At 43.2% G+C, this 27074-nt stretch overlaps 1 protein-coding gene across 1 annotated transcript in view; it reads left to right on the top strand.

Moving 5' to 3' along the window:
• Positions 1–27074, top strand: part of LOC112266547 (double-stranded RNA-specific editase 1) — a 61212-nt gene that overhangs the window by 12435 nt on the left and 21703 nt on the right. The window contains exons 3-4 of the mRNA XM_024444114.2: positions 13794–13843; positions 25943–25969. Of these exons, the coding sequence (XP_024299882.1) occupies positions 25960–25969 (10 nt within the window). The 5' untranslated portion in view covers positions 13794–13843; positions 25943–25959. The remainder of the gene's footprint in view (positions 1–13793; positions 13844–25942; positions 25970–27074) is intronic.

The raw sequence follows: 27074 nt of genomic DNA, 5'->3' as shown, positions 1-27074 counted from the left end.
TGGATGCGCGCTGTGTTAAGAAGCAGTGCAGCTTGGTTGGGTTGTGTATCGGAGGACGCATGACTTTCAACCTTCGTCTCTCCCGAGCCCATACGGGAGTTGTAGCGATGAGACAAGATAGTAGCTACTAACAATTGGATGCCACAAAATTGGGGAGAAAAAGGGTATAAAAAAAATTATAACATTTAAAAAAATAATTAAAAAATAACCTCAACCAAAAGTTTTCTGTAGTTGCGGATCAGACCTGGACAACGGTCAGGAGGAATTTTGGACCATTCCTCTTTACAAAACTGTTTCAGTTCAGCAATGTTCTTGGGATGTCTGGTGTGAACCGCTCTCTTGAGGTCATGTCACAGCATGTCAATCAGGTTGAGGTCAGGACTCTGACTGGGCCTGTCCAAATGGCATATTTTCTTCTTTCTTTCTTACTTTCTTTCTTTCTTTCTTTCTTTCTTCTTCTGAAGCCATTCTGTTGTTGATTTACTTCTGTGTTTTGGGCCGTTGTCCTGTTGCATCACCCAACTTACATTGTAGAATAATAGTGAAGACATCAAAACTATGAAATAACACATATGGAATCATGTAGTAACCAAAAAAGTTTTATTTTTCTGAGAAATTAAGGCACTGCCATGCAAGAAATTGCCAAGAAACTGAAGATCTCGTACAACGCTGTGTACTACTCCCGTCACAGAACAGCTCAAACTGTCTCTAACCAGAATAGAAAGAGGAATGGAAGGCCCCGGTGCACAACTAGTTTGAGAAACAGACACCTCACAAGTCCCCAACTGGCATCTTCATTAAATAGTACCTGCAAAACACCAGTCTCAATGTCAACAGTGAAGAGGCGACTCCGGGATGCTGGCCTTCTAGGCAGATTTGCAAAGAAAAACCCTTATCTCAGACTGGCCAATAAATATAAAATATTAAGACACTGAAGAACACAGACACTGGAAAGAGGAACTCTGTTTCAGAAGAAAGTTCTTTGTTTCTGGTCATTTTGAGCCTGTGATCGAACCCACAAATGCTGATGCTCCAGATACTCAACTAGTCTAAAGAAGGCCAGTTTTATTGCTTCTTTAATCAGGACAACAGTTTTCAGCTGTGCTAACATAATTGCAAAGGGTTTTCTAATGATCAATTAGCCTTTTAAAATAATAAACTTGGATTAGCTAACACAACGTGCCATTTGGAACACAGGAGTGATGGTTGCTGATAATGGGCCTCTGTTCGCCTATGTATATGTTCCATAAAAAAAATCTGCTGTTTCCAGCTCCAACAGTCATTTACAACATTAACAATGTCTACACTGTATTTCTGATCAATTTGATGTTATTTTAATGGACAAAAAAAGTGCTTTTCTTTCAAAAACAAGGAAATCTCTAAGTGACCCCAAACGTTTGAACGGTAGTGTGCATATCTACATCAAATAGTTCCTATCTTATTTCACTGGAGCCAGTACATCACTGGGGCTGAGCTCCCTGCCATCCAGGACCTCTATATCAGGAAGGAAGGAAGGCCCAGAAAATGGTTAAAAACTCGAACCACCAAAGCCATAGACTATTCTCTCTGCTTCCGGTGCATCAAGTCTGACAACCAACGGGCTCTTGAACAGCGTCTATCCCCAAGTAATGAGACTGATAAATAGCTAACAAAATAGCTCCATGTACCATCTGAGTTGACCATGTATCTTTATCTTTCTTTTTGACCGTTTATTTGTATTTTTGCACTGTTGCTATTAGAGGTCAACCGATTAATCGGAATGACCGATTAATTAGGGCCGATTTCAAGTTTTCATAACAATCGGAAATCGTTATTTTTGGGCGCCGATTTAAAAAAAAAAACGTTTTAATTACATTTATTTTTTATTTTTTTATAAAATAGGTATTATTAATAATAGGTATTATTATACCTATTTAACTAGGCAAGTCAGTTAAGAACACATTCTTATTTTCAATGACGGCCTAGGAACGGTGGGTTAACTGCCTCGTTCAGGGGCAGAACGATGGTTAGCGTGCACTGCGCCCGGCCCGCCACAGGAGTCGCTGGTGCGCGATGAGACAAGGATATCCCTACCGGCCAACCCCTCCCTAACTCGGACGACGCTAGGCCAATTGTGCGTCGCCCCACGGACCTCCCGGTCGCGGCCGGTTACGACAGAGCCTGGGCGCAAACCCAAGAGTCTCTGGTGGCACAGCTGGCGCTGCAGTACAGCGCCCTTAACCACTGCGCCACCCGGGAGGCAACCTAAAACATCTTACCTGGGAATATTGAAGACTCATGTTAAAAGGAACAACCAGCTTTCATATGTTCTCATGTTCTGAGCAAGGAACTGAAACGTTAGCTTTCTTACATAGCACTTATTGCACTTTTACTTTCTTCTCCAACACTTTGTTTTTGCATTATTTAAACCAAATTGAACATGTTTCATTATATACTTGAGGCTAAATTGATTTTATTGATGTATTATATTAAGTTAAAATAAGTGTTCATTCAGTATTGTTGTAATTGTCATTATTACAAATACATTTTTTTTATTTTTAAATTGGCCGATTTAATCGGTATCTGCTTTTTTGGTCCTCCAATAATCGGTATCGGTATCGGCGTTGAAAAATCATATTCGGTCGACCTCTAGTCTCTATGCACACTCACAGGGCCCTACACGCTTACACACTCACTCACTCCATCACCTGCTCACTCACACGTAATATGCACATACATTTATACTGACTCTACACACAAGCACACCCACTAACATACAAGCTGTTGCTACTCTGTTTGTCTTATATCCTGTTACCTACTCACCTTACCCCTAACCGTATCTACTTCTATCGATCCATTATCCCTACACATTGTAAATATGGTGTTGGAACTAACCCTGTATATATACTGAACAACAATATAAACGCAACTGCCAGATGGTGAAGCGTGATTCATCACTCCAGAGGACGTGTTTCCACTGCTCCAGAGTCCAATGGCGGCGAGCTTTACACCACTCCAGCCCGATGCTTGGCATTGCGCATGATCTTAGGCTTTTGTGAGGCTGCTCAGCCACGGAAAGGCATTTCATTAAGCTCTCAACGAACAGTTCTTGTGCTTCTAGAGGCAGTTTGGAACTTGTGAATGTTGCAACCGTCGCTCCTAGATGTTTCCACTTCACTATAAAAACACTTACAGTTGACCGGGGCAGCTCTAGCAGGGCAGCAATTTGACGAACTGACTTGTTGGAAAAGGTGGCATTCTATGACGGTGCCACGTTGAAAGTCACTGAGCCATTCTACTGCCAATGTTTGTCTATGGAGATTGCATGGCTGTTTTCTTATAGTTATACTATTTGGATATTGAATACTGTACTGTTGGGCAGGGCTCGCAGGTTAGGCATTTTTACTGTACTTGTGCATGTGACAATAACACTTTTTTCCCAGCGTTTTATTTACTGCTCTCTGTCAGCTTTCATTTGTCCAGTGGCACGCTGGACTGGACATGGCTGGACTGCTTTGACAGAACAGATTGAATCCTCACAAACAAAACACGCTCTACCTCACTCTCCTGTCTCTCAGGGATTGACGGTGGTTCTGCTTCACTGCGCCACCTGAGGGGAGAGCCATTCTCTGTCTCGCTCCCCTCTCTCCCTGTCAGTGTTCGGAGGCCTGTTTGTCTGCGGCCTCCATCGGCTGCAGGCAATGTGGACTAGACAGGCCTGGGACTGGAGCTCTTCCGAGGGTGTGAGCTACTGCATCCCACTGCTGCCCTGTCGATCACGATCATCCGCCTCCAGCGTGTGTGTGTGTGCGCTTGCGTACGTGCATGTGTCCGTGCGCGCGCGTGCGTGAAAGTGCAGTGCAGATGTGGGCCGTGGCAGCAGACAGACAGACGACATAAATAGTAAATAGTGTCTCGAGCAGTACGTTAGCAGATGTTAGCCTCTTCTTCCAGCCTGAGCTGCTTCGTGTCGGGTGTGTATGTTGTCCAGACATCTCTCTGTCCGCCAGGGATTCTGTTGTTCCATTCACCACCCCTTTCTGATTTATAACACACCACACATGGTATCGGTTCAGAAAGATTTTTTACACTCACTCTGCATGGTTTGTATATTTATTAAGTGCTATTTTCACAGCTGTAGGACATTTTGAACTTGGAGGTGTGGTGGTGTCACCCTGGGGTCTTTTCCTGATCTGCTTGGTAGCCAAATGTACTGCCTGCTTCTACAGGCATGTCCTTGAGAGAGTGTTTAGCAGCTTTTAAGTCTGTCCAGAAGAACAATGAATTCCGACCTGCTAGAAAAGCTAAATCAAAAAAGGGATAGGGTCTTTGGGGGCTTTTTAAAAAAGGCTTCCAAAGTTGGTAATTTCCCGCTTTGACATTTCAGATTTGATTTGCCCTTAACGAAAAATGTATCAACCCCTACAAAAAAATGTCAATTAACTATAATCCACATAATAATTCACCTTTCCTGTCGCTGCAGGATCATTTTCCCGCTGTAGCAAATTAAGACCCTACATCTGTAGCAAGGCAGATTTCATGGCCTGGCTCTTCGTGGTCCCAAGACAGGGCGAAATCTTGCTTTCATTTCTCTGAGCTTTTCTCTTTACGGCCACTAAAGGTGAATGAGTCCCCAGAGTACGGTAGAGTTACATGGAGACCGAGACCGCTCGATGCGTTGTCTCTTAATGCATCAGAAACCATCTGTCTCAGTGGAAGCACTGTTGTTTGTATTGACAGAAGTGAGTCAAATGACTCCAAAGGGACACTTTGCTGCCTTTTGGATTCTGGTTTTGAGAAGGAGCACAAGTCTGAAGGTATTTATAAAGTGTAGGAGTGGTGACTTTTTAGATAACAATTAATAAGATTATCTGGACAGGGGAGACCTGACCTAGATCAGCTATACTCTTAGGCTGTGTTTACAAAGGCAGCCCAATTCAGATTTTTTTCTCCCCACTATCTGCTCTTTTCACCAATCACATGAGATCTTTTCACATCAGATCTTTTTCAGAGCTGATCTGATTGGTCAAAAGACAAATTAGTGAGAAAAAAAACATATCAGAATTGAGCTGCCTGTGTAAATGCAGCCTTAGGCAGTGTCAATACAGACCAAGAACTCAGACCTCCCATAATACATGATGTTTGTCAGAAGATAGGTCAATAGGAGTCAGTACCTTGTCTCACAAAGTAGCCCTTTCCTACAGTCAAATGACCAAATCACCCTCTAGTGGCCTCATAGGTGGAATGTTATTCATATTTTTCATAATTTCGTAAATAATAAAGAAAACAAAACAAAAAGAAATGACGATGAAAATCTGGTGTTTCTATGTCAAACGGTTTTGTTATATTTCAGTCTTCTGTGATGTATATAAAGTGTAATATTGCAACGCAAACTCAAAATGTAATACAGTTCAACTCTATATCTGACATGGTACAGGCTTTTTACTCATACCCATGTCTGTGAGGTTTATACTTTTGTTTCAAAGTATTTGTTCAAGAGTACCAAGAAACACTCTGTGTGACCCTGATTTAGCCCACTGCAGTAAAAGGTTAAAGGTGAAAAATCTCCACCACCTGTGAGGTGAAGAAGAATGTGTACTGTACTCCCTGCCCCTACAGGACTTGTTTTTTCCCTGATGGTTAGTGAACTCAGGAAATAGACAGGGAATAACACAAAAAGGTGACATTAACATCATTTCAGAGGCCTGTCTGTGAGGTTTTTCTGGTGTTGTGTAAACGAGCTCTAGGAAGTTTAATAAACCATGCTTCAGTCCCTACGGTCATTATTCCGGCTATCACAGATTAGGAGTGATGGCTATTGGCTACACCTTTTTCCACATAATCATTTAAATATGAGCAACAAAGGATGTTAAAGTATTCTGATACAGTGGGGCGGGCATCCTCTCCTGGATCTCTCTATTATTTCTTCAAGGGCAAATGATTTATTTCTGTGTGGATTATTTTCTTTTGCCATCCCCCACTGCAGGTGCTCATCCTTCATACAGTAGGCCCAGTAATATAATCCCCTGAATCTTAATCTCCTCTCTTGGAAATTATTTTTGGAAAACAGATTAAATGCAGAGAAACCAGGAGAAGCGCCATCTGGCCCCGTGGGCCCCACCCTGATAGGAACATGTTGATCTGTGCACTATAGAGATATAGTGTGCAGGGAAGGCATCACCCTTACTGTGTTGCCTTGAATCGGTTATGTATGTATCCCTACACTAAAGGGGTTACCATGGTTTTCACAGTAGCTTACAGGCAGCTCGGTGGCAAGTAGAATTCTGTATTTCATTTTACAGTACACCTACTGTAATATAAATACGGCATCAGAGCAAGTACTGTGTAATGACACAATACAATACCGTAAAATGTACTGTATTATACTGTAAAAAAAAAGTCAACGCTACCTTAATCAGAATGAATGAATGAAATTCATTGAGGGAAGGGTTTGTATTTCACAATATTTTACTGTAATTACAAGCGGTTGGTGCAAGCAGGTTGGCTGCTAGGTAAAGTGTTTACACATTACACCATATTAATGAATATTCGGTGGCACTTCTAGAGGCCTTAAGGCTTCCATCTTGGCAGCAACTACAGGGCAAAACAGAACAAAAGGACATGGGAAATTGCTCAACCATTTAAGGTTTAAGACTTGCTGCCACTCCATTCTGTCCCCTATACAAATTGATGGGGCACTATAACCACATGAGTTAAATTGGTTACAGAATTCTCACTCACGGGTACTAATTTATATAGCCTCTTACAAGGCACACCTCACAATATGTTAATAATGAGCCAGAAACAACAAACCATGCAACTACTAGTAGTCAAAAGGTTTTTGGCTCTACAAAGATACAGTGCGGGACACTGTATTCTGTGGGGTTGATTACAGTGCCATTGGAGATACAGCAATTCTTTCCCCACCCACAACCTTTTCCCACAATGCACCATAATTTACAGTATGCTGCAGTAAATCATTTCAGAGTATTTTACTGTTGACAGTACTCAGAATGACTGTATAAATGACAGTTTTCCGTTACAGTGGAAGAACAATCTGCATGTATCGTGTGTACAGTTGGATATGTATGTAGGCCTGTCCTATGATGATTACACCACACACGGTGGAATTGTATTATCAATGGCAATATAATGGTCTTCTAGAAGTTTTAGAGCGTGGGGCCAGCAACCGAAAAGTCGCTGGTTTCGAATACCCGAGCCGACAAGGTGAAAAATCTGTCGACGTGCCCTTGAACAAGGCACTAGGGGCGCTGTACTACTATGGCTGACCCGGTGAAACAACACATTTAACTGCACCAATCCAGTGTATGTGGCAATAAAACATAGAAATATTTCAGGTATGCAGAATATGTATTGCCATATATCTCCATCAGTACGCCATTGTCATTTCAAAGGGACGTTACCGGCGGTGAATAGATGAATAGGGATTTTACTCTTGTGCTTGAAATAAATCCGTAACATTCAGTCATGTACGTTCCACCGCTGAGAGCAGTAAAACTGGTTTGATGGTCACATGGGAGTCATTCTCTGTAGAGACTGTCACCTCAGGGATTTATTGGAGCCTGTGCATCAGCTCAGTATCGTAAACCCGATTGTTAAAGGTGAAATCTGTGATTGCTGCATCAGTTTTTGTACTTTTAAATTCACTATATTTTTGAAGAATACACTTTTGAAGAATGTAACTTGTAAATTCCTCATAAGCTTAGTTCAGTTGTCTTACCCAATCAGAATCCAAAATAATAAAAAAAATATGAATTTTTTGCATTTATTAACTCAGCAAGTCAGTTAAGAGCAAATTCTTATTTACAATGACGGCCTACACCGGCCAAACCCAGACAACGCTGGTCCAATTGTGCGCCGCCCTATGGGACTCCCAATCACGGCTGGTTGTGATACAGCCTGGATTTGAACCAAGGTGTCTGTAGTGACGCCTCTAGCACTGAGATGCAGTGCCTTAGACCACTGCGCCACTGTATAGCCTTAAAACATGGTTAAAACTATCATATTAATCTCAGATGGGCAGTCCTTTCATCCATAACTCTGTCTATGAATTTTAAAGGGGTAACATTTTTCCAGTCCATCCCTCATCTGTTTACCAAATCAGAGCTGGTGGGAGACCGCTTAACTGCAGATTTCCCAGTAAAAAGATTATTGTACACTTTTTAGCCAGTAGTTCTGAAAATAGCAATCACGAGCCAAAAGTGGTCCCCGTAAATTGCGTACTACATCATATATGTGTGCCACATCATTGCGCTCTCTCTCTCTCTCTCTCTCTTACTCATCATTGGATAACGCTGGGCAGACCTCTTGCCAGCTGTCGCTTAAATGCGAGGGGCTGAACCTCATTGGATAGAACTCAAATTGCTAGAGGGCTTGCCAAGGTGGGGGGAAATGTAGGGAAAATGGCATGGCACAGCTTCAAGAAAACAGTCGCTTTCAAACTAGGGATTTTGTGGCTAATTGAGGTACGACAGTAATTATGCTCGTAGATTATGCATGTATGAACTACACATTGACACATCCAGCCCAAAGCGGGAGGTTTACAAAATGCTTTCTCAGTCGCTAAAGTACCAGAGAATGCCTTTAATGTTTCTCTCTGCTTGTAAATGAACCGTACATAGGCTACTGTATAAGTTTCACACAGCAATACTTAACAGTGAAAAAAAATCGCTCATCACAATGTAACGTTAATGTAGCGTCAATGTAAGATTAATGTAACATGAATTCCATTAAGTGAAACTGTAAGGAAATAGCTGTATAGACACTAAAACCCACATGTTTAAAAGAGCCACCCCCGACTGCTCATCATCAGGACTGTCCGAAAGCAAAGCACTCTTGACAGTGAGTCAACATCACCGGTTCCTTACTCCATGCTCCCGTCTCACTACTGTACTACAGGAATTGGTTTTGATTTCCATACATGAGTTGTGATGATGGGCTTGCCCTGCTCATTCAAGAGGCATACAACTGGAAGAGTTTGGACAAGTGTACTGGACCGGGAGGGAGGCGTACAGGCCAAGGGGTCGGAACAGACGAGTGAGGAAGTGAACTCCCCTCAGGAAGAAGGTGGGGGAAAATCCATGGGCTCATCGTCACACAATACTGTATGCATGTGCGTTGTTAGCTGCAACCTTCTACCTGCCAAAATTGTATTCCTCCTCTCATTCACTCTCATTCTGTCGTCTGGTTGTGGACAATGATAGCTCTATCAGCCCTTTACGAGGGCCACCTTCAGAAAGAGACCCTCTCAAACAGACTTGGGAATGTTTGGTTTCTCTGCATGGTTCAGTGAGGAGATATCCAGTCTTTTTTTAAATTGAGCTAGTGCAGGTGCTATTTGCATGTGGCTCCCACAAAATGTGCTCTAATTATATTTTTTTTGTGTCATATTTCCTTGGCAATTAGAAGCACAATGGACTCTGTAAACTGTACCAATACTCTGTCAAACATACTGAGTTTTCAAACCATTGTCACTCGTGACCACAGTCTCTCTATGCACAGGGAAATTACCCTAAACATCAGGCACCATAAAGCATCAAATGGAATCACTGGTGCACCAAATTACCCTCAGCACATGTGGGTCTGCCTGAGTAACCTACCCCGTAGCCATGTGTCCCAAATGGCACTCTATTCCCTATGTAGTGCACCACTTTTGACCAGAGCTACTGGCATACCGGACACCCCCTGCAAGGTGTGGGGGGGGGCCGTGTGCCTGTCATCGATGTCTATTTTATTTATTTTATCCTCAAAAAATCATTCATAAACCTTTTTCATTTCCATATGCGCTAGGAAGCTTAAGAATTTGTTTCTTGGGCTTCAAGAATGTGACTGATCAAAGTGCCTCAGGCCTTGAAATAGAAATAATTGATTGAAAGTAAAGGGGATATCGGTGAACAAGTGCCGTGGTAAAGGTTACGACGGTGCCAGTGGAATGAGTGGCGCTTATTCACGGGTTCAAAAGCACATGTCAGGCCGAGAGTTTCACGCATTGTTCTTAAGGTAGAGTTTTAGTTTAGAAAACGATCTCTCCGCAGAAGTGACAGATTAGTAAACAAAAAAACGTAATTGCCGTAGCAACATCAGGGAAACTTGGGCAGAAGGGAGTGGTGCTTCAAACGCAGCAGTTCTGTAACATCTTTAATTGAGCCTCGCGCATTCTCCTTATTTTCCCGCCTCAACACATCACGGAAAGAGATGAACTGTATAGGATGCTCTGGGATATGTAGTCTGGATACTGGACAGGCAATTCATTGGCAGATGCAAACAGATCATCTTTAGTGGAGAACAGTTCTTCAAGGGCTTAAACCAAAAAATATGGGTTGCTGATTAGTGTGCTGTGTTTCATTTCATTAAATCATGGCAGCTTTGCGACACCATGTATAGCTTCGTGAAATGTTTGGCTTAACATGAGAAAATAACGACCAAATAGGCCTACCAATAGATACAGTGGGGCAAAAAAGTTAGTCAGCCACCGATTGTGCAAGTTCTCCCACTTAAAAAGATGAGCGAGGCCTGTAATTTTCATCATAGGTACACTTCAACTATGACAGACAAAATGAGAAGGAAAAAAATCCAGAAAATCACATTGTAGGATTTTTTTATGAATTAATTTGCAAATTATGGTGGAAAATAAGTATTTGGACAATAACAAAAGCTTATCTCAATACTTTGTTATATACCCTTTGTTGGCAATGACAGAGGTCAAACGTTTTCTGTAAGTCTTCACAAGGTTTTCACACACTGTTGCTGGTATTTTGGCCCATTCCTCCATGCAGATCTCCTCTAGAGCAGTGATGTTTTGGGGCTGTTGCTGGGCAAGACGGACTTTCAACTCCCTCCAAAGATTTTCTATGGGGTTGAGATCTGGAGACTGGCTAGGCCACTCCAGGACCTTGAAATGCTTCTTATGAAGCCACTCCTTCGTTGCCCGGGTGGTGTGTTTGGGATCATTGTCATGCTGAAAGACCCAGCCACATTTCATCTTCAATGCCCTTGCTGATGGAAGGAGGTTTTCATTCAAAATCTCACGATACATGGCCCCATTCATTCTTTCCTTTACACGGATCAGTCGTCCTGGTCCCTTTGCAGAAAAACAGCCCCAAAGCATGATGTTTCCACCCCCATGCTTCACAGTAGGTATGGTGTTCTTTGGATGCAACTCAGCATTCTTTGTCCTCCAAACACGACTAGTTGAGTTTTTACCAAAAAGTTATATTTTGGTTTCATCTGACCATATGACATTCTCCCAATCTTCTTCTGGATCATCCAAATGCTCTCTAGCAAACTTCAGACGGGCCTGGACATGTACCGGCTTAAGCAGGGGGACACGTCTGGCACTGCAGGATTTGAGTCCCTGGCGGCGTAGTGTGTAACTGATGGTAGGCTTTGTTACTTTGGTCCCAGCTCTCTGCAGGTCATTCACTAGGTCCCCCCGTGTGGTTCTGGGATTTTTGCTCACCGTTCTTGTGATCATTTTGACCCCACGGGGTGAGATCTTGCGTGGAGCCCCAGATCGAGGGAGATTATCAATGGTCTTGTATGTCTTCCATTTCCTAATAATTGCTCCCACAGTTGATTTCTTCAAACCAAGCTGCTTACCTATTGCAGATTCAGTCTTCCCAGCCTGGTGCAGGTCTACAACTTTGTTTCTGGTGTCCTTTGACAGCTCTTTGGTCTTGGCCATAGTGGAGTTTGGAGTGTGACTGTTTGAGGTTGTGGACAGGTGTCTTTTATACTGATTCAAACAGGTGCCATTATTACAGGTAACGAGAGGACAGAGGAGCCTCTTAAAGAAGAAGTTACAGGTCTGTGAGAGCCAGACATCTTGCTTGTTTGTAGGTGACCAAATACTTATTTTCCACCATAATGTGCAAATAAATTCATTAAAAATCCTACAATGTGATTTTCTGGATTTTTTTTTCTCATTTTGTCTGTCATAGTTGAAGTGTACCTAGGCCTGTAATTTTCATCATATCTCATCTTTTTAAGTTGGGGAACTTGCACAATTGGTGGCTGACTAAATACTTTTTTGCCCCACTGTATATATCCATTAGCTAAAGTATGAAAATGCTGTAAGGTGCTCCGGATAATAGCGTCTGCTAAATGACTCAAATGTAAAATGCCTAAAGCAAGGCTAAAGGCTACATGCCCTGGTACCACAGAAAGACTATCATCGATGTAAGTTTAGCTGACGCATTCCACATTTGTTTTTTATGGAGGGGGGGGACATTAACCTTGCGGGGGGGTCAAGAAGCCTGTGTTACGCCAAAACTAGTGCACTGGGTAGGGAGTAGGATAGGCGACGTTTGGGACGCAACCCCCCAGAGCCTCGGAGCAGGTTGGATGTTGAATGGGCTGATTACTCCCCTCTCCCCTGTCCCTAGTCCCTAGCATTTTGATGTGCCGGGGGAGAGAAATGATGCAGCTGACACCAGCAACTGATTAACCTGTCAAGATATTGATGAAACCTGCATGCAGATAGGATAGTGAAGGAGGGGAAAGAGCAGGCCGTTTGCTATAGAGTGCCTGTTCTTCATCACCACTTATCTGCAGATTACCTTCTGCGCAATGCATCCCAGAATGCTTCCATGGCTTTATAATGAATAACTGTTTTGAGGAATGACCTGGAGTGGTCTATGATGAAAATCGAGCAAAACAAGAGATTCGGAGCTGTTTAAGTAAAGCAATTAATACATGTTGGGGTTGAAAGGGCCAAGAGAACACGAGAGTGCGTCCTGCTTAAACATCTGGCACAAACCATGATGCCGTAAATTAAGCTGCAGCTTTGGAATGGGGCATGCAGTCAACCTGTGAAGGAGCGGAGGACCTCGTTAGCATTCTTCTGGAGCCGTGAATGCCTACAGCTGTCTGTAGAGGAAGTGGTGATGTGTCAAAGGAAGTGCTTCTCTGTGATGTCCAGCGGGCAGCATCTGTGCCCTTGAGTTAAATGCAGATGTTGTGAATAAGATGCGCGTGCGCTTATTTTTGCTTGATTCGCGGGCGTAACAAGAGCACACACTGCGTTCGACTTCTTCGCAGACCACGAGTGACGGTACCCCGTTACCGTAGCGATACCAATGCTATGTTCAATTGTTCTCGTTTTCGGATGATTGTGGCCGGCCCTGGCTCCCTGCACCTGCAACTGTTACTTTGACTTTGAGTTCTGTGGGCTGCCAGAGTAGGCTGTAACTGTGTTGATATTAGATAAGGGGAGAGTGTCATTCTGTCCAGTACTTAGTTCATTTCTGGCCTGTAGTTTCAGGTTGGGGTTAGAGGCAGCTCTGCTGTCAAGTCAGACCGGCCCCGTGGCACACTGACAAACCGAGCAGTGAGCGGGGTCCCATACACTCACCCTCCTAGTGCGTCCACTTCTGATCATCATCACACCCCTTCATGTGCACTCTGTCTGTTACCGTGTGTTCTCAACAGGATCGGGCAGCCACTGAAATGACCCTACTGTCGTGAGGGGCTATTCCGTGCTGTGTTGTCAGTTTGGGATCTAGCCCCAACTCTGCATTAACGGTGTGATTCAGCATCATACTGCAGCTGACCAAGGAGCATGATTAATGAATGTGCCCTGTGTGGCTTCCAGACACCACACCACTGCATTTCAATGTGATATACCAAAATGTCATAGAAAGCTAAAATGTGAGTAGTTCAAGAGTTCCATCTAGTGGGTGTTTGATGCTACTACATGATTGTCCACTTTTACCACAGCCAGAGGACTGCAAAGGCTTGGCAGTATGAACTGTACAGGTGGTTTTACTTACTGTTTTTATATATATTTTTTTCAGATCACTGGATCCACCAATTACACCCAGAGCCCTCAGCAGATATAAATCAGGTGGGTGACACCATTTTCTAATTTGATTGACTTTTCATTTTCAGGCCCAGGGCCGGCCCGCTCGTTAGGCAGGATTAGGCGACTGCCTGTGGCAGCTGTTGGAAGGATGCATCACTGCTGCGCTCCGCCAACATTTCGTCCAGAAAAACAATCGAACGTAAATCATGTATCAAGTGAAGCATATGGTAGAAAGAGTATGTGGCCTTTTCTGTAGCCTACAGGCTGGAGATAAAATGGATGACAATGTAATGAGACAGAAACGTTAACATGATGTAGGTTTTCCCAGATCAAATTGCCGAACCTAAAATGGCGCCCAATCAAATAAAAAAAACGACGCTGACATGTTAACAAACAGTATATCCTAAAAACAGGACAGGTCAAAGTGAAATGGACAATATGGAATGGACAAGCAGGCTACTCACAACTGATGTCCAGGAGTTTGATCCCGTGGGCTAAACAGCCGTGATCAGTGGTTTCAAGTTTCAAGGTTTCAAGAGCTGATCATAGCGAAAAAGAAAACACTGCTACATTTCCCGCTGTGTAAACACATTGCTGATATGTTCATGTAGCTGATGTTCAGAGCTTAAATAGCCAAATTCATTAAAGCCAAGGCAACAGCCTGTTTTACAAACGGTGGGCCTACCACATAGATGGGCATTCCTAAAATTCCACTGTGGCCAATATGGTAGACTACACTCCGTCTTTTAGATGTCTTTTGTTTGGTCCTGACCGGATCGGCCGTCCTTTTTGTTGTTGTGTTTTACAGAAGGTAGGCCTACCACATAGATGGGCATTCTTAAAATTCCATTTCAGGCGACACTGTAGGCTGTACCTCAGTAAGCACGGACTGACACTGACGCCTTTTGGATGTCTTTTTTTGGTGCAGTCCAGACCGACATTGATTTGCACGTCCAAGGACGTCGGTTTTTGGTCCAGTCCAGATCAAATCTGAACCAATCATAGGCGTCTATTTTTGGTTCAGATTTTGTCCGGTCTGGACCAGCCTTGATTTGGCTCAAGCATAGAAGTCTATAAATTATGTCTTTTCAACTTCATTCAGGACTGAAAATGAACCTGGTTTCAATGCCCGGGAAAAAACGTCTTTTCACCTTTCATTTAGAACCTAAATTGAACCTAACTTCAACGTTTGGAAAAATCCATATCTTTTCAACGTAATTTTGCTTACTTGGACTATTCTAGTAGTGGCTGCAGTTTTTTGTCATGCTAGGGTGGCAGAACGCCCAGGACCGTCCCTGCCTCAGGCCACACACCTGTTGTCATTTTCTCTATGGATTAACAAAATAGCAGGCGTTAAAAATATCTATAAATACAAAATGGATAATAAAAAAAGTATTTGTGTCCCGACTTTGTATAGCCAACTTTATATAGAGAAATGTTTTGTTTACAAGCAAATGTCATGTTAAGTGATACATACGTGCGCATGCTTGCATCAAAAAGCCCTGTAAGCAGAATAGCTATACGCTGATGTCCGGACATTGACAAACTTAGCAGTGAGTGAATGATTGCTGTGTAAACGCACAAGACTGATTAGCTATGCTCAACAAGTATGCTCTTCTTCGGGCTTTATCTACCTCTATTTGTGATATTTTGCCTTGGCTTGCTGGGTAATCAATCATCCGTTGTCATCTGCAATGTTGTAGAGGATAACCATCTTATTGCGTATTTGTTAACCCTTTAGACTTGTGTGGAATTGGCCTATATGGATAGGGATACATTGAAATGTTTCTTACAGAAGAACTATGAAATGCATAAGCATGCACACAATAGAAAGCGACCATTCGGAGATTACGGGAAAATGATTAGGACAAAGTTGAGGACACACATGAGACTCATTCCAAACATTACACTGTTGATTTGATGTGCGTTTTACATTGACTGTACTTTTTGCCGCATTTTTGTTGTTGTTGATAACAACATCTGAAAATGCTCTGGATACACTCGGTAACATGATAAGAATATTCCTGGGAAATGTGGGGTAGGTGCAACATAAAACAAACAAAAAACAAAAATGACAAGGGTTTGAGTGAGAAGACAAAGGGTTTTAGTGAGACGTGGCCACACACCTCACCAAAGTGTGCACAGTTCCTATGTCATTTCAATGCACTTTTATGACTCAAAGAACAGTCTTCCGGTGCTTTTTTTGAGGACTTCTAGCTGTGCCGTTGAGGAACTAGAGCAAGCACACTTGTAGTTGTTTTGTTTGGAAGACAACCCTGCACCCCCCAATCACACAATTACTTTTGTTGTTCACGCAATCGAAAAACGGCCCTTTACAAATCGCAATCTGGCTCAGGCGGGCATCATTGGAAAGCTTGTTCTATTGCCAACATGACTAGTTAAGTTATAATCTTACAGTGATAGGCTTTTCACGAGGCAATTCAGAGAAACAAATTGTCATTTTGGTGCGCATAGAAAGGAGCCATGAGTGCATTCAGGTGCGTGTTCTTCACAATAGACAAACCCAGGCCCATTCTGTTCAGAACAACCCAGGGTATGACGCCCTGTCATCTTGTAACTGTACATCAAACATACGGATCATGAACGCTGACACTGTATGTGACATGAGTTGCATGATTTGGAAATGTGAAGTGCACCTTGCTTGTATGACGTCAAAGCGGTATTTATTATAATCGTCAACATCTCATCTTTTAAATGAGGTCGAGTCCTCTTAATATACAGCATTTCCATCACTCAGACAACAAAACATGAGTAAAAGTTGCCCAATTAGCGGAAGAGATGGGGGGGGGGCAAATTCTTCATGGGGTGCACAAGTTCAGAATGTCTGTCAGTCAAAACCCATACAATGCTGTGAATCGCAGAGCCTGAGATCTGACGTCATTGATAGTATGTTACTGTACAGCCACTGTGTTCCAATTCAGGCGCTTATTAATGCCCAAATCTGCCATTTTCAACCCGTGTACAGGTACAAGTATAATAACTGACAACTTCAGATGCAGTTTATGTATGTGTTCATATTCCCTTCAATGTAAACAAGCCCCTTACTGATTCTAAACGGCGTGCACCTTTTCATGACACAGCTGGGAAATGGGTCTATTATGATGTTGTTAAAAAATGGGCTTGGTTCATTTGTGGTGATTACACCACTCCAAGACATGCCACAGGGGGGCAGTGTAGGCCTGAGAACCTGTTTCTCATCTGGTGTTGGTACAGCATACTATCAGTAGATGCACGTCATCGCGTCTAACTGTGCATGTGCAGGCCGTCAAATGAAAGGCACTCCTTCGATATGAAGTTGTTTTTCGTCGAAAATGAAAACGTGTTAGTTTGTCACTTTCACGAGGTTGGAGTAATAGCATGTTCAACTATGTAAGACATTGGCTATAATCGAGGTATTGCCTTTAGATTTCAAGAAAAGTAACAACTCAGGTAGAATTCCTCACTTCTCTCATTGACTTCTCAAACCCCAAACTCCAACCTGGTCTGTTTGGTCTGTTTCGCAAGCGCTCCTGGAAGTTTCGCGATGTTGTGCCTCTTGGGTTTAGGAACTCTGTGATACCATGTCAGGTTTTGGTTCCAAAATATCTGGATCGCGTTCACTGTTCACTGGAGGGAGACAGAGGTCCACTAGTAAGTTATACCGTCTTTTTTGTGTTGTCACGAAACCCACAATGCACTACTTGTATTTTCTTACATTATGTGTAATTAATATACAATTACAGCTCATCTCCCTCTCTTTATGAGGGCGAGGAGTTTCATAATAACCCGGGCCAGATTTAGCTGATGCCTGAATGATAGTAGACATGGACACTAAGTGGTGTGGCACTTCTACAGAGACCCAGCCAGGGAGCCACTGGTGCATGTCAGGACAATAATTACACCCAGGATTAGAGAGGTCTGGATGGGGGACAGGTGTCAGGCGATACCTGAATGTGACACTGGGGTAACTGTGACACCATGACAGCAATGGGACAATATAGATCCTTTGAATGTGACATCCGTGACTGTGACATGTGTCTCCTCAGATCACGGGGGTCCGTAAGGAGAGGGCGAGTATTGGCCACCACTGGAGTGACGTTGGTTCGTTTTACAGCATCCATATAAAAGTACCGGCTGGCAAAGCTCATGACATCTGAGGGTGCGAACGACAGACAGGAGAGAGAGAGAGAGAGGAGAGCAAGAAAGAGAGGCATATTTTGCTATATTCATTTGACAGCTGTTTACCATGCTGGATCAACATGCCAGACATCACCCTCCTCCTCCTCCACTGTCATAGCCTGACTGCACCTCCTCCACTTATTCCTCGCCCTTCCTCCTCCTCCCAAAGTTGAGTGTGAGGGGAAGGAGGGAGGGTCTGCGCCTGGCGCCTGTACAGTACTTAGCGGAGTGAGAGAGGGAGGGTCTGCGCCTGGCGCCTGTACAGTACTTAGCGGAGTGAGAGAGGGAGGGGAATTGCAGTGCCTCCTAGACTCTCCAGGCTAAAGAGAGCCTAGGGGCAACAGGGCAGCCTAAGGGGCAAAACGACTGCTTAGAGGCAACAGAAGAGCCCTGTTTGGCATGGCTCTGTTTCTGGATAGCTCCCAGTCCATGGGGACCGTGGGGGCCTATTACTGCTTGATCCGGAGGAGGTTCAAGAGGAGGCGCAAGAAACGCTCCGAGCGCAAAGGTACTCCTCTCCAGGAGGGATAGGCATTGTGTGTGTGTGGAGGGGAGTGCTCGTGTGGAGTTGTGTGTGTATCTGTAGGTCTGTGATTATTTTTTATGTCACTGTACGTAACATTGATGTACTATTGGTTGATTGACGAATGCAAGGATTGCTCTTGTGTGCTTGTGTATTTAGTATTTACGGAGTTGTGAGCGTTATTACTGCACATGTTGTGTCTGAGAATGATGCCGGCAGTTTTCAGATATTGGAAATATGCCATTGAGTTTGTGATAACAATATGGTGGAGAATTCAGGCATAGAAATGAACAATGTTGTGGTTGAGTGCCTCAAATGCACGTTAAAAGTTTTTGAGGCAAACCTGTATTTCTAGTAGAATATTACTTTATTTTCCACAGAAACAGAAACATCTATTTGTGTTGTGGTATTTGTGTTAGAAGGATCAAGAACTGTGTTTATGTCACATATAATCTTGCTGACTTGGACTATTCTAGTAGCGGCTGCAGTTTTCTGTCATGCTAGGGTGGCAGACCGGCCCGGCCTCAGGCCACACATCTGTCATTTTCTCTATGGATCTAGTTTTTCCCCTTTAAAACAGCACTATAGTTGTCGTACATTCAACTCTGAACCGCACTGTCAGTGCCACTCAGACTTCACACACCATATACAGTACGGGTTATGTATTCTGTCATTTTATATGACAGGATACATGCTCAGCCCCTTGCTTTGGGTGATGGCAATAGGCAGATATATTAACTTTCTGCAACAATGGGGGAACCGGTAGTCTATTGCAAGACGAGCAGATAGGAGATTCAATTCAGAGAGGTGTCCATGCGGAAAGTATAAACCCTCCTTCTACTCCTGGGCTTTAATCTCTGGAGCGTGGATACAGCATGGTGATAGGCTGTTTGGTCTCTTTGCATACTGTAACGTGTCCCCGTCATACACAGTCTTTGAGATCCAAAGCTCTACGAGAGAAAGGAGAATCTGAAAGGAGATGAGGAATGTGATGGTTAAGTTTTTAAAAAATGATCTGATGTGTTTGATTAATAAAAATACAACTCTTATAATGTTCCTGATGTGGAGGAACTTTTGTGCACTTGTTTCTTCAGTTGTTCACCCTGTATAGAGTCTGGAAGGTATCGAGAGAAATAGCAGTAGTGTCTCTCCGCCATGCCTCGTTGGTCAAAGCCTATGGGGAAATTAATGTGTTTTGGTTTTTTGGGGGGGGGGGGTAAATGCTAAAAATAAGGTTTATGGTAAACAAAGGCTGAGGATATCTTCTATGTTTTGTTCCATGAGATAATCTTCACCAGCTAATGTCACTTTTTGTGAATTTGTAAGCATTTATGTCATTTTAAAAAAAGCATGTAAAGAACATAAAGGCTTCATAATTCATAAAGTAATGTTAACTGCCAGATATTGTCTCATAGAACAAAACGTATTAGATCTCATAAGGCTGTGTCAATCTCAGGCCTTATTTTTGGCGTTTATGCCAAAACCCCATTCGTTCTCCATTCATTTGCCCCTTAGGAATGGCTGAACAAACCAGAGGTAACTCCTTTCCGTTTTTTAGGAAAGGGAAAGGGGGATACCTCATCAGTCGGACAACTGAATGCCTTCAACTGAAATGTGTCTTGCGCATTTGACCCAACCCCTCAGAATCAGAGAGGTGCGGGGGGGGGGCTCCCATAATCGACATCCACGTCTTCGGCGCCCGTGGAACAGTGGGTTAACTGCCTTGCTCAGGGCGACAAGCTGGCGAGCGCTATAGACAATGTCTAACTTTATAAGGAGCTAGAGGATTCGAGTTTTCCCCAGTCTTCCAATGATTTCTTGGAAGTGCTTGGTCTGATTCCTCAGAGCTACAAAATATCTGCTGATGCATTATATCTGTTGATGCATTACGAGGAAGGACGCTAGTAGGGATTATTGCTTTGTTGCTATAATAGTCTGTCAAGAGGTAAACAATGAGCTGCCACCTTGGCATATTAATCATATGAATGAATTAAAGGGTAGTTCAGCAGAAGCTTTTAATTATTAGACACGTTTAATATTCTGGCATAAAGCCGCCTCCCGTGACTGAATGAGTAAATCAAATCTATTGTAGTGAAACATTTAGTAAGTATATTTGGGACTGGAGATATTGTAGTCTCTCCGAGCATTATCTGTAATGTGCTGTGCTGCCTGCTGAAGTCATTTTTGTAATATCCTCGCTTCATTGGCTTTTGACACGATTGCCAATGGCTGCTAATATTTCGGGGGCTAAATAACTCTTGACGCTTACTCAGCACAACCCTCACAGAATATTTGAATAGCAGATTCCCTGTCTTCTTCAAACACTGAAAAGGCAACGCAGCAATTACTTTGGTCTCATTCTGTCCCATGTATTAAATACATAAATGTAGCTCTAACCCATTGTAAAAAGGTAAATAGTTTAAAAAAATAAAATAAATATGACTAAGATTTTTCCACTGTTTACACCCTGCACACTGGGAAGCTATGCGTACCGTCATTTCCGCTGAACCTTGATGCCAACTGGTGTGCGGCGAGGTGAGGTGAAGTGTGAGTGGAATCTACTGGGGAGGAAAGTGAATTCCAGACGAGGTAAGCGGACGGACGGCGCACACGGCTGCTCTGTGAGACGTTACCTGGCTGCCCTGGGATGCTAAAGGATGTGTCTGCCTGAGCCGTACGCCATGAGCCTCTTGTCAGTCTGTCTGTCAGACGTAGCAGTATCCTCTTCTCTGATAGGTGGGGGTTGATAGTGATACTTGATAAGTGGCTGTGCTGTATCCAGATGATCCGGGTATCCAGTGAACCCTAAGATAGCTTGCGTTCCATTCTAGGTGGTTCTAGGTATATGATTTAATGAACCTAGGTTGTGTTGTAGCTTTGGTACCAGCGCCACTATAATCAGTGGGTAAAATCCCATTTTGCACACACAAAATAAATTGGCCCACCCAGCGAAGGAAAAGCACCCTGTGTGAAGAATTCGATGAGAAACAGTGCATACAGTGACATGCACTAAATGACCTAAATTGATCAACCCCATATTGGTCTCTAACAGTCAGGCCAACCCAAGCTGTACTGTGCAAGTAGGCTACTAGTAGGTCTGCTATTGAAATAGATAAATGAGGCTGTCAACTGAGTCCGAATATACGCAGGTGTCACACTGTTTCAATAGAAAAACAACATAAGCGGATGTTCAAAGTCCACAACAATGCTTGAACCACATCAGGAGACCACCTTTGAGGTCAGATTTTTTTGTGTCGTTACCCTTTCATTGAAGTGTGCAGGCACCTCGCACTGTTTGGTTAGCGGAAACACTGTTGCACATGAGATCGAGTTTGCAAAACAAATGGCCACTGGATTAATGCAAATAATCGGGATATCATTCTGCCAGGTAGGCATAGGCTACTTTGTAGTTCACATTTAATTGACAAGGTTTTTGGGAAAGCATTTTAATCTACCAGAAGACGGTTAGGGCCTGTCATTAGCGTCGCTATTTTGCCTGTTCTTTAATTGTTTGAGACCTGGACGTTTTACGTCAGATTATTTTACAAAGACATCTTACGTCAAAGTAGCCTATAGTGTAAATCCCACCATAGAAACACGGAAGCAATTATTTTATAGAGACGGCCTCATTTGCGTTCTCCAGTTCTGTTGGTTTTCTTTAAACTTTCTTTCGCTGTCTAGAAGGCATTATCCTCGTCATATTAGCAGCCTGTGATAGTTGTTGCATCTTTAGATCTCCCCACTTTCTACGTTTTGAATGGATATTTCCGTCTATGGAACCACTTTTAGAACACGTGTTTTCTGCAAATGTTGAAGAAATAGTAGTTTATCAACATTTCAAGCTAAACATTCTGATCTATCAGCCTTATTAATGGATATGGCATATACCTCCACCACGCTACCATGATACGCATCCTGGGGCTTAAGAAGTGAGCATACGCAATGCCCACTGAAAAATAAATGGGTATACATTTAGCGCATGTCACTGCGGATATAACCTCCACTACACCACTCACTAACTATAATGTTACATGCAGCTGACCCTCTCAAACAGGGGCCACCTCTCCCTCCCCATCCCCCACCTCGCCCCTCTCCTGGGTAGTCGGCCTGTCTGTCAACATTACCTCCAGACCTGGTTAATCCAGGAGCCGTGAGGTGTGAAATTCAACATCTTACCCTTCCCCTCTCTCTCCATTCCCTCCCTTCTTTCCCAGAGATAGAGGAGCACCTGGCCCGGCCTTGACGGCAGCGGCAGCGGGGGAAGACAGCGATAGTCATCTGTTGTGAGCTACGGGGGTAGTGGTGCGGAGAGAATGGCTGGGGATGGGAAGAGAGCTAAGGCAGAGCTAGGCAGAGCTAGGAACCTGGAATCGCTCATCTGTCGTATACCTACCTGCTGAGCACCTGAAAAAAAATGGTGTGCCTCCTCAATGTACGGTGTGGGAGAGAGTACAAAATCACCTGCCTGAGTCTAGGAAGGTAACTGGCTACATGTGACACAGTTGGACCGTCACATGCAGGGCAATTTACACAGTAGCAATTTTCAGCACTGGAGGCCACAGGGCAACCCGTGATGGCGTTAAATGGATTTGATCCAACTGGCAGTCAGCCAGCTGGTTAGGAAGGACGAGGGGCTGCTTCGGTGGGTTGCATCAAGGTTTCAGGACTCGGGGCAGCTAGAAGAATTGAACAGGAATATTGGCTTCCAGTCTGACCTGGTATTCCCAGAAAGATCCAATAATGTCAACTTGTGATTATGATTGTGTGTTCTGCCTTTGTCGTCATCAGGCCTGCAGACCAGAGGCTGAGAGTTATAAGCCTAAGGTTAACCCTTGTTAACCCTTGTTAACCCTTGTTTACCCTTGAGCATGACAGTGACAGACCCCTCTGCTCTGCCTAGCCCTTAGAGTGCAGGTGAGAGGTGATGGCGTAGTGTGTGTTTGTGCCTGTGTGCGCAAGTTAAGAGAGAGAGGTGACTGAATACTGCGTATGAATGCCCGGCTGTCATCAGCATAGATCTGGAGACTTCTCTTCCATTCAAGAAGACCCACAGGGGAGGCTGACCCCCTCCCCCTGACCCTGTAGCCTGTTAAGTGACACTGATTAGCGTGTAGAATATATACAGCTTCCCTGTTGTCCCCTGTGCCATCATAAAGATTTCATTAGTTCCTATGGGGAAAATGGTAAAGGGACCGAAGTCACTTAATGTCCTTGAAGACCAGGAGAGATTTTATTAGCTGTGCAGCAATGGGAGCACTGATCTATATTAGCTAAGGCTACCATTTACAATAAAATGGACAGGACTCACCCTTACTAAGAAGGTTGGGGGGAAAAAACTCATATATTCCAGGTGACTACCTCATGAAGCTGGTTGAGAGAATGCCAAGAGTGTACAAAGCTGTCATCAAGGCATTTAAAAATTTTAAAAAATTCAAGGCATAGGGTGGCTACTTTGAAGAATCTAAAATATAACATATATTTTGATTTGTTTATCACTTTTTTGGTTACTACATGACACTATGTGTGTTATTTCATAGTTTTGATGTCTTCACTATTATTCTACAATGTAGAAAATAGTAAAAAATAGAGGAAAGCCCTTGAATGAGTAGGTGTGTCCAAAATGTTGACTGGTACTGTATATCAGACAGATTGATATATACTGTAATGTTTTTGATTTATTGCAGTTCAGTTTCAGCCCATTTCAAGGTTTAGACAGGTATACTTTCTTCATTTGAGATTTTCATGTGACTACGCCCTAAATGTCACATTTCCATCGACTACTGCAAAATGATTTTTTTCCCCCCTTGGAACTTTCAGTTTAATAGCCACAACATTTGTAACTGACAAACTGAAAAAGGTCAACCAAAAAGGTTGATTTACCCGATTGCATTATAAGGTCAAAAATTGTGGAATTTTAATAACATGTCATTGTTACATCTTCAATTAGCTCCCTCAGTTTGTACACTATTGCTGATGAAGAAAATAAGAGGAAAAGCTATGAACTAGCCTACTGCTCAGTTCCCTCTTGATCTGGTAGTTGATTGTGATTTGATTCATTTCATAGCCAATGAGGTACTATGTACAGTAGGAACTCTAGGAACAGGTACTATGTACAGTAGGAACTCTAGGAACAGGTACTATGTACAGTAGGAACTCTAGGAACAGGTACTATGTACAGTAGGAACTCTAGGAACAGGTACTATGTACAGTAGGAACTCTAGGAACAGGTACTATGTACAGTAGGAACTCTAGGAACAGGTACTATGTACAGTAGGAACAGGTACTATGTACAGTAGGAACTCTGATGATTTGGTTGGAGGTTTGGTCTTCTAGTTTGATACATCTTATGTTTGGATTGTCTCTCTCAACCTGTTGTAGGAAGGCAAATAAAAAGTAGTGAGGTACAAACAGCTCCCGAGTGGCGCAGTGGTCTAAGGCACTGCATCTCAGTGCTAGAGGTGTCACTACAGACCCTGGTTCGATTCCAGACTGTATCACAACTGGCCGTGATTGGGAGTCCAATAGGGCGGCGCAGATTTGGCCCGGCGTCGTCCGGGTTAGGGTTTGGCCAGTGTAGGCCGTCATTGTAAATAAGAATTTGTTCTTAACTGACTTGCCTAGTTAAATAAAGGTTACTGTTCCTTTCCGCTCTCACATGCCTCCGTCTCCCTTCCACCATCTCATCTCATCACCTCACCATGGCACATCGATAAGTCACGCCTGTGGCTTGACGGTGCCTGGTCGAGGGTCCTATCCAGCGTGTCTAAAATGATGTTTCACGGAGAGAAAATGGAGGGTGTGAGAGAGAAATATATGCTGCCGCTGCTGCCGGCACAAAAAGCTTCCTTGAACATTGCCGGCAGCAGCAACACCTTATTTCCCCCCAGTCCGCCCAAACCCTGTGGATCAATCCATCTGCATTAGACCACCGAGGGGTGGCTCTGACAGTTGGTTTCAGAATTCCCTTCCAGCTGTGGTACTATTCCACTTCTAGAACCAGAACTTTCCCCAACTTTCCATTCATCAGTGTCTCCTCATGGGTTGTCTGGTTAGCTCTGACACCTCTGGCTGGTGTCTTCCTCACAGCGTCTCCCATCATCCTCATCATGAGTTTCGCATTGTTTTCCTCTCTGATTGGATTTGAGTCAGCGGATTATGGAGTGTGTTACCGGCTCTTGACAAGGGTTGATGATGGTTGACTGCTGATTGAGAGCAGGGTACCAGGTGGTTAAATACATATTGTGGTGAACTTCATAACATTACATTTCATATTTCCACATTTTCCCTCGCAAAAATTCAAGTTGTTCTTTTTCATCCCCAGAAAGCATGGAATGGGTTTATCCTATATTATCAGGGGACAATACCTCAGGTTTTTAGGAAATATCGGTTTTATATTCCAATAATGATAATAATATTCTTATTTTCTCTTATTTTCATAGGTGTTGTCAGCAAAGCAATGACAGAAGGTATGTTGCTCATATTGTCTCGTTCTATGCCCCTTCAACACACTTGAATGTGGTCCTGCCATTTCACCGCATGTGTGTGTGTGTGCGCTCACGTGCAAGCCTGCTTGTGTGTACAGGATACTATGAGCACATAACAAGAGTTGTAAGATATGTTCCGGCCTGTGTACCTGTGTGCGGTGATGCGTGAATGTCTATGTATGTCGGAGACACGAGTGTATTCTTTGAAGGCGAACGACATCGGCGCAGACATGGTAACTAGGTGTTGGTCTCTGGGGCCCAGGCTGTGTGAGATACTGTCTGTTTCTCCGTAGGATGTGAATGACAGGCTTCATACAGATCTATGTATCAGACATACAGCTCCAGACTCTCCTGGATTTCCTATTAAACACATGTTTACACCACACAGACAGCATACGCTGCTATAGATACGGTACTGTAGAACCACATATTTGATGGTGGATCAGCAATGTAAATATGGCTGTAGCAATCCTTTATGGCTTTGACATGTTGGTCTTAAGGATGAAATAGTGTGTTCGCATTGATTTGCTAATATCGCGGGTTGATATTCATAGTCCTAAGACTCCCAACATTGATAACTTGAGGGATAGGGAATGTGGATAGCAATATGCTCAGATGTGTTGATGCTACATATCCTTGTAAACATACAGTTGAAGTCGGAAGTTTACATACACTTAGGTTGGAGTCATTAAAACTAGTTTTTCAACCACTCCACCAATTTCTTGTTAACAAAGTATAGTTTTGGCAAGTCGGTTAGGACATCTACTTTGTGCATGACACAAGTCATTTTTCCAATAATTGTTTACAGACAGATTATTTCACTTATAATTCACTGTATCACAAGTCCAGTGGGTCAGAAGTTTACATACACTAAGTTGACTGTGCCTTTAAACAGCTTGGAAAATCCAAGAAAATGATGTCATGGCTTTAGAAGCTTCTGATAGGCTAATTGACATAATTAGAGTCAATTGGAGGTGTACCTGTGGATGTATTTTAAGGGCTACCTTCAAACTCAGTTCCTCTTCGCTTGACATCATTTGAAAATCAAAATAAATCATCCAAGACCTCAGAAATAAATTGTGGACGG

This window comes from Oncorhynchus tshawytscha, linkage group LG14, assembly GCF_018296145.1.
Source record: "Oncorhynchus tshawytscha isolate Ot180627B linkage group LG14, Otsh_v2.0, whole genome shotgun sequence".
In the NCBI taxonomy this organism is placed as follows: domain Eukaryota; kingdom Metazoa; phylum Chordata; class Actinopteri; order Salmoniformes; family Salmonidae; genus Oncorhynchus; species Oncorhynchus tshawytscha.
The sequence above is the reverse complement of the archived record's forward strand: the minus strand, read 5'-3'. Positions and strand labels throughout refer to the sequence as shown.